The 8910-nt window shown below is 38.0% G+C and overlaps 1 protein-coding gene across 1 annotated transcript; it reads left to right on the top strand.

The window, feature by feature from the left end:
• Nucleotides 1-3964: 3964 nt before the first annotated feature.
• Nucleotides 3965-8910, top strand: LOC306770554 (acyl-CoA Delta-4 desaturase-like; the record flags this gene model as incomplete). Its single annotated transcript, XM_079259426.1, has 12 exons — nucleotides 3965-4174; nucleotides 6164-6274; nucleotides 6429-6626; nucleotides 6718-6819; nucleotides 6886-7011; nucleotides 7098-7158; nucleotides 7235-7311; nucleotides 7478-7575; nucleotides 7663-7759; nucleotides 7913-7992; nucleotides 8534-8659; nucleotides 8859-8910. 12 exons carry the CDS (start codon nucleotides 3965-3967, stop codon nucleotides 8908-8910), a joined length of 1338 nt encoding a protein of 445 aa, XP_079115552.1.

Consider the following 8910-nt stretch of genomic DNA (forward strand, 5'->3'; position numbering starts at 1 on the left):
TACAGGTCTCTGAGAACCTCAGGAGATCTCTGGCTTGATGCATATCTTCATAACTGAAAAACTTTTTCATAAAGGAGGGATGTATTCTTTATAAGCTAAAATATGATTGTATCTTTGAAATTTAAAAAATACAGTAAATTCTTCAATTTCTTGAATTGCAGTTTTCCATTTTCTCTTTTACGTCACAATAAACAAATATGTTGACCTTTCCATGCTTGAAATGATCAACTGGTTTCTCCATCGGCAAACAGAACGACACAACAATATAAAAAATATTATCAGAGTAAAATTTTTAATGATGGTCTTTTTAAACATTATATAGCGCAATTCTTACAACCCAACAATGTTTTCTTAAACTCAAATTTATTATTTGTAACATAACAGCAAATCTACTGCATTGTTTCCTTTTTGTCCCCCTTGGTCTGTGCAGTTTACGCTGCAAAATACCAAGTACAAACATCTGCCTAATTAAAGTGGTGTGATATTTTTCTTGGCACACATTAAGTCACTACGTACCAGTATCAACTTGTTTAAACAGAAATGACCTAATTCCATTTGCAAAATATGTTGGCAGCAGTGCCACAGTTTTCACTCATGTTGCTGATAATGACAGACCAATGAGATACTATCTCTTGACTTCAGTGGTGTATGTCTGCAATTTTTTTTATTTTAATTTACCAGATTAAATGGTCTTTTCCAAGACAACATCCTGCTTGAGGATGGTTGTGTCCATTAAGGTGACATCCAAAATAACTGATTTCCATATTTCTGCTTCTGACTCAAATGACAATTCAAAACAACATTAAAAAAATGCAAAAAAAGATCTAAAGATAGTTTTAAATGGGAGATGAGAAATGACCTCAGACAAAACAGACAAAAAAAATTGTCATAAAAAGGTGCAACCAGTTGTAAGTACTCTAACATTTATCTTCTGTCTCTGGTGGATACCGTTATACTACAACGATTTTGTGACATCACATGGTACTGAATAGTGCTTAGAAATAATTTTTGCTTCATTTTTAAATCTATTAAAGGGGCAAATAAAGACTTTAGATGAGATATAGAAAAGGAATCTTATCACCAAGGCACATGACAAGCCATGTAATGTCTAATCTGTACTCTTATTCAAATGCTAGTATCATTATTACCTTAGCCAAGGAGGTTATGCTTTACCGGGCGTTTACCTGTTTGTCTGATTGTGTTCAAGATAACTTAAAAAGTCATGGATGGATTTTCATGGAATTTTCAGGAGATTTTGGAAATGTGAAAAAGAAGAACTGTTTTAGTTTTTGCTTGTGTTCCAGATCACCGTTTGGATTCAGGAACTTTTTAAAGGACTTGTTGGCTTGCGCTCTCCAAGTTCTTCTAGTATTTGTTGTTGTTAATTTATTTGTTTGTAATTCCCATTTAAAATGACAGATATTTATCATTTTCAGTGATAAATCATTTCCTGTAGAGATACATATCAACAGCAGCAACATATGTAGCAACATAAATCGGATAAACTGCAATAACCTGGACACTAAATAAACTATTTTATTCCTTTTGCAAAACTCTCAGCCAGATAGCACCATGCAGGTGCAAAAGCAAAACACACAAAGCAGTAGAAAGACTGTAATCAATCACACATTTCAAAATAAAAACTAAATTTCCTCTTAAATGGAAACAACTTATGTTTCACACAAACTACTACCTTTCTCATCTCCTTTTGTCTCACTTCTCCATCTATTCTGTGTGGAAGCTGTGAGCAGCCATGCTCAAATGTGTTTTTTTAAACACTGTTTTCTCGTAATAACAGGATAATTTATCTCAAGACAACAAACATCAGTTCTCAATATCGTAACTGATTATTTAAACGCAGGGGGCTGGAGTTGATCTTACATTAACAACCCAAAGAGACAAACATTCAGTCAGACCCATACTCACCTCTTGCACGAAGACTAAAATCAGCCGAACATAGGTATTGGGACTGTGGGAGGAAGCTGGGAAAGAATCCACATACCCAAAGCTCGACACAGGTTCCTTCCAGAAACCTACTTCTTGTTAATATGTGTAGAATAGAATAGAATAGATCGGGAAACATCCATAACTGATCATCACACATCCGATTTCACTTCTTCCAAGTCTGATACAGGTTGACATTGTGATGTGTGTCACTAGGTTTTTCATAATCACTCATTCACAGAAATACATTTAAACCACGATGTCGTCCCTTCCAGCTGTCATCGGGCCTATTTCGATCAATGACACCAGGTGTAAAAAAAATAAAAAATAAAAAAAAAAGTACCCAATTACTTCTGAGTGCAGTAAATCATTCGTTATCTTGAGAAAACAAAGTGTGTTTTCTTTAAGTCATAAATTATTTCCCGTAGACGTGAATATCAGAATCAGATGAACTGGATGAACTGCAATAATTTTCTGGTACTAAATAACGATCTTTTTTGTTTGTTTTAAACTGCTTCTTGATTTTCTACGGAAGCGTAGAGCTGTCATCCTCATAAAAATAAAAAAAAAAAGTTTGGGCCTTATTACGTTATAACGTGATAGTTTATTGTAAAAACGTGAAACGTATCACGTTATAACGTGATATGTTTTATTGTAAAAACGTATAACCACTTGAACGCTGGAGGGATTACATCTCTCAGCTGGCCCGGGAGCGCCTTGGGACCCCCCCGCAGAGTTGGCGAATGTAGCTGGGGAGGGGGAAGTCTGGGCTTCCCTACTTAGGCTGCTGCCCCGCGATCAGAACCCCGATAAGCGGTAGAAGAGGGATGGATAGATGGCACTTGGATGCACCTAAGATGATGTTTGCATTCATAGCGATTCTCGCGCCGCTCAAGTTTCAATTAGAAATTATGCCACGTCATGGGGATTGGACTCATTTTTCCTTCTGTAGAGACCCATGCCTTTTAAAACTGTCCAGAACTCTATGAAGTTCTGTAAATGAGCCATTTGTGATCTCCTATCCACCCAGCACACAATTTCCTCATCTAAAGTCGAAAATGACCAAGTTCACGTTTTTACAATAAACTTATCACGTTGTAACGTGATAGTTTCACGTTTTTACAATAAAACTATCACGTTATAACGTAATAATGCCCAAACGTTTTTTAATGAGGATGACAACTCTAAGCTTCCGTAATATTCGGATAAATAACCTGTCTTTGCGTTGAAAACACACTCCAGTTGCTGTGAGACAAATGAAAGAAAAAATTAAAAAGCCTGCCGTCCACCGATTGGCCAGAAACCCTCGAAAGACCTGCTCGAAGTTCGGATGAATGAGCGCAGCCTATCAGGGAAGACAGAGATTAATTTCGTGATATTTGCTTGTTAATCGCATCTGCAGCAGGAGCAGACGAGAAGCAGTCAGTTGATGTGACTGAAGTCCTGCGACTGGAGTCCAGATCTGAATGCTGTAAGTTGCAAATATTTGTCATCTTCATGTTTTGGTCTGGCAGCTGAACAGCAGCCACCGTAATGATTAATAAATCCTCAGGCGACATTGTTGTGTTTTAGGTTTGCAAAGAATTCAGTCGGATTTTGTTTTTCCCAAAATAAAAATGCAATCAATGTTATGATAAACTATCATCATCAAGTTCTAATGGTGGCAGTACAAGTGTGGTGCGAATTCTGTTAGCAAAAAAAAAAAGAACAACAAGAAAGAGAGAGATCTGGAAAAACCTAGTTGCATTTGATAAGTTATTCCTTGCCATCCCCAGAGAGAGATTAAAGCGTTCTTCTGCAGAACAACACTTATCTACTTGGGTGACTGAGATGAATAGCAAGGAGGTTATTTTTTAACATAGTAATTTGAACTTCATGACATGAACACAACATGGTGACAAGGTACGAATACAAGGGCATCCGCTGTAAAACAGTTTCATCATGTGTTTATTCATGCATTCATGTGCAGTTATTCCTGTAGTGTGCCGGTGGATTCAGTTCAGACACAGCAGCAGTGAAGATGGGAGGTGGAGGCCAGCAAACGGACCATGGAGAGCCACACAGCGGGGGAGATGCAGGTGTTTACACCTGGGAGGACGTGCAGAAACACAGCAGCAAGAATGATCAGTGGCTGGTCATCAATCGAAAGGTTTACAACATCACTCAGTGGGCCAAAAGACACCCAGGAGGGTTTCGGGTCATCAGCCACTATGCTGGAGAGGATGCCACGGTAAATATTACATCTGTGAATTATGAATATCTGTAAATCAGTCCATTGTAGTCAAAATCAACATTTCAAGCATCCACAATGACACACTTCCATTACAGTTATCTTTCTGTCTGTTCTTACCAACACAAATTACATCACTGTTTCCAGTCAAGTGCCAATAAACAGTTTATAGAGACAAACCATTTCAGTTTGAATGTGTCAGCATTTTAGTGATATTATTTAAAATATTTGAAATATCTAAACATAAATAAACACAAATTCTTGAAATTCATTGTATATAGTTAGACAAAGAAGACAAAAATGTACTTAAGTATTAATATGCACTGCTGTTTTTTATTTTACAAAAAATGTATGTAATTATTAGCATCTTAACGTGTAACATGTATTTCCATGATTGTCATTGTTCCCATTTTTGAAAATGCCGTAAAGATAGTTGAGATAATCCAACTTTGACCTTTGACCAGTGTATCACAGCATGATCACTATAAAATACATCACCCCATGTCGTAATGGTAGATGCCTGTTTTGTCATTCTGACCAGTCAGCATTTCACTGTAGTAATCCAAATTGCTGTTCTGGCTAATAAATAAATCATTAAGATTAAATGTGAATATCATATTCTAATCTGATTTAACTGTTAGATGTCAAAGGAATGAAAAAATCTTTTTATAGTTTTGTATTTTTTTCTATTTTTTCAACAAGTAGCTAGTATCTTACCTGCAATAGACAGTAGTCAGAGCAGTTCCCGTTTGAAATATCAAATAGTCTCCTGAAAGATGAACTAAATTTAGTTAAAAGGGGATCACCAGGAATTGGAATTTCTCCCACAACAACTTCAACCTACAATCTCAACTGCAGCTCGTATGCATATTATAATGCAGATGTTTCTCCTCAGGAATTTTGCACCAGTTCACATTCAAATAAACTGTATGTTCATTTTCGTAAGAGCCCCCCCTAATCCAGAATTCTCAGATTACATATGATTGCGTATGTCGAATGATTCACCCAATGTCATGACCCGGCTCAAAAGCACGCTTTCGAGTTGCAACCAAAAATGTAACATAATTTATTAAACAACACAAAGTGCCCAACAAAACCAAAACGAGCGGGGAAGCCAGGAGGGAGAAAGGGAGGGCAAAAGTGGGGGACTCCATGCTCCAACAGATGGCATATAAGGAGGACTGGCCAAGTGCTCCTTGTTGGCCTGATGAGCTCCACATACCACTCTGAAAGAAGGGGAAAAAAACAGAAGTAAAAAGGGAAACAAATCAAACTCATTAGGGCCGTCACACCCAACAACATGTGCTTTGTGGACTTGGAGAATTCATTCAACCAAGTACCCCGGGGACTCCTGTGTGGGGTGCTATGGGAGAATGGAGCACTGGACCACATTGTACAAACTGTCTGGTCCTTGTATGACCGGTGCCAGAGCTTGGTCCATATCGGTGGCAGTATGTCGGTTCTGCCAAGGCTGCCCTATGTCACTGTTCTGTTCTTTGTGGAAAGAATTTCTCGGTGCAGGTGAGGTGTTGAAAGGATCCGATTTGGTGGCATCACCAAAGGGTCTCTGCTTTTGAAAGATTTAGTGGTTCTTTTTGCTCCATCATAATGTGATCTCCATCTCTTGCTGTAGTGAGATGAAAATCATCACCTCCAAATCCAAGACTATGGGCCTCATCCAGAAAAGGGTGGAGTGTCATCTCCAGGTTGGGAATGAGGTCCTGACCCGAGTGTAGCAGTTCATGTCTGGGTCTTGCTCACTGAGAGTTTGGAAAGGATGGAGTGTGGGATTGACAGGCAGATCATTGGAGCGTCTGCAGGGATGCTATTGCTGTGATCGTTTAGTATATTTTCACATTTAATGACGTTACGATATTGTTGCATATATTGTATGTCTTCATACAATGTAGCTTCAAAATGAAAGTAATTTTCTCGCCTCTGTATGCTGTCATTGCTGGATCATGGTGTGATTTTATTTTTGTTTACCAGGAAGCCTTCACCGCGTTCCACCCTGATCAAAAGTTTGTGCAAAAGTTTCTGAAGCCTCTGCTAATCGGAGAGTTGAAAGCGACAGAGCCAAGCCAGGACCACGGCAAAAGTGTAAGACTTTAAATCAAAGTTGCAGGACAACGTTAGACTGTTAGCTGATCTGTTTGGTTGTCCTAGAGTCTGACAGTATTTACATTTTGCAGGTGCCTCACCACTGCATCACTTTTTCAGCTAAAGAACTTTTTCCACTCTTCTCTGTTCCCAGGCAGCAATCATTCAAGATTTTGAGTGTTTACGAGAGCAGGCAGAGAAGCAGGGTCTTTTTCAGGCTAAACCTTTGTTTTTCTGCCTCCATCTGGGTCACATCCTGCTGCTGGAGGCCCTCGCATGGCTGATGGTCTGGCTCTGGGGGACCAGCTGGATGCTGACCCTTCTGTGTGCGGTGATGCTGGCAACTGCTCAGGTTATTTGAACAATACTATTTGATAGTCAAGTTTTTGCTGAATTGATTGATGCAAATTCTTAATGGGCTCCTTCATCGTCTTCTTTTCTAGTCTCAGGCTGGATGGTTGCAGCATGACTTTGGTCACCTGTCTGTCTTCAAGAAGTCTCGGTGGAATCACCTGATACACAAGTTTGTCATTGGACATTTGAAGGTAACTTCTGAAGACATTAATGTCATTTTATTGACATAGACAGATATTAAAAGGCTGATCTCACAGGGAGCTTCAGCCAACTGGTGGACTAATCTGCATTACCAGCATCATGCCAAACCGAATACTTTCAGGAAGGACCCTGATCTCTACACATGGGACATCTTTGTACTTGGAACCACTCAGCCAGTGGAAGTAAGTAGATAAAAGCATACATTTTCTCATTCCTTTAAATATCCATACAGCAGGGTGCTCACTCAGCTCTGTACTCTGTGTTACAGTACGGCATAAAAAAGATCAAACACATGCCCTACAATCACCAACACAAGTACTTCTTTCTGGGTATGTTTGTCATTTAAAAAAAGAATAAGAGAGGTATCTTTCTAAAAAAAAAAAATCATATGTTCCTGTGTTCCAGTGGTTCCACCACTGCTCCTTCCAGTATTCTTCAACATTAACATAATGAAGACCATGATTACTCGTCGTGACTGGGTGGTATGATGTCAGCCTCTTTTTGATTCAGTGGTTTATTTAAATGAGTTCCAATCTGATATGAATCTGGTATAATATGAAATGGAACTTTAAGAATAAATAAATATCAATAATTTGTGAAGATGTTTTTAATGAAGTCATTAAAAAAGATTTACTTTTCCTTTTGAAGGATCTGACTTGGTTCATGACATTCTACTTTCGTTTCTTCTACTGTTATATACCGTTTTATGGCCTGTTTGGTTCATTGGCTCTTATTACCTTTGTCAGGTACATGCTCCTATCTGTGTATTACCAACTTTACTCAATAATTTCAAATCCCTATAGACCAAATCTTATTTTAGTGTTGTTTAACAGGTTTTTGGAGAGCCACTGGTTTACATGGGTAACTCAGATGAGTCATCTGCCAATGGAGATTGATCATGAGAAGCACCAAGACTGGGTGACCATGCAGGTGCTTGTTTAAATAAGTGTTTTTCTTTTTCCAAAATTGCCATTGGTTAGTTGCAGAACTAAACGTGAATCCTGTGAAGGCACAAATGTAAAACAGATGTTTAGCAAATGATGGATGTATTAACTTTTACACTCATCTCATCATCTTTTTCAGTTACAAGCAACTTGTAATATTGAGCAGTCCTTCTTCAACGACTGGTTCAGCGGACATCTCAACTTTCAAATTGAACACCAGTAAGACAAATAATACATTTCCAGGAATAAACGTAGGCATTTTTACCATGTTTTCAGACGCACAGCTCTTCCACTTATGTGCCAAATTTCTTCTATTTAGATATTGTGTGGTCACGTTATGATAATGACAATTTAACAATATATTGTGCAGCCCTACTCTACAAAGATTACAGAAAAAATTATGAGTCAGTGAAAAGTATCATAATACTAAAGACAAAAGTTATTCCTAATGATAAACTGGTTGAAAAATAAAAAATTAATTTTGATTATAAAAGCTTTCAAAATTCAGGAAAAAGAAGTGTGTTCATACTGGGTGCACTGGAAAATCAAAACATATGGACCTAATGGGAATTTGATATCTACAAAACATACATATAATGTATATGAATAAACTTGCTTTACCTTTATCTTTGTCGAGCAAAGATCAAACTTGTGATCTGGACCAATCTTTCTTTTTTTTTTTTTGACAGAACTTGAGAGTAGGATAACTTCATTTGTATATTTAGTTAATTATTCATAAGAGGCTTTTCTCTTTTTCAAGCTTGTTTCCCAGGATGCCACGCCATAACTACCACCTGGTGGCCCCCCAGGTCCGTGCTCTGTGTAAGAAACACGGGATTCCTTATGAGATGAAAACTTTGTGGCGAGGCTTTGCTGATGTTGTGAGGTAATAATTCAGACAAGACATGCAACAAATTAGAAAATCTGTGTTTGAATCAGTTAATAGAACTAGCACAATGACAGAAAGTCGATTATTTTCCTAACAAGCAGGGTTTTTTTTGTGAGGCTCTCTGCCTCTTTCATTAAAAACGATAGTTAGCCTGGTTATTTCAACTGACGTTTTGTCCATTCTTTTCTTGTTGCAGGTCTCTGAAAACCTCAGGGGATCTCTGGCTTGATGCATATCTTCATAAATGA

Source organism: Telmatherina bonti, assembly GCF_933228915.1.
Source record: "Telmatherina bonti genome assembly, chromosome: 2".
NCBI classification, from domain to species: Eukaryota; Metazoa; Chordata; class Actinopteri; order Atheriniformes; family Telmatherinidae; genus Telmatherina; species Telmatherina bonti.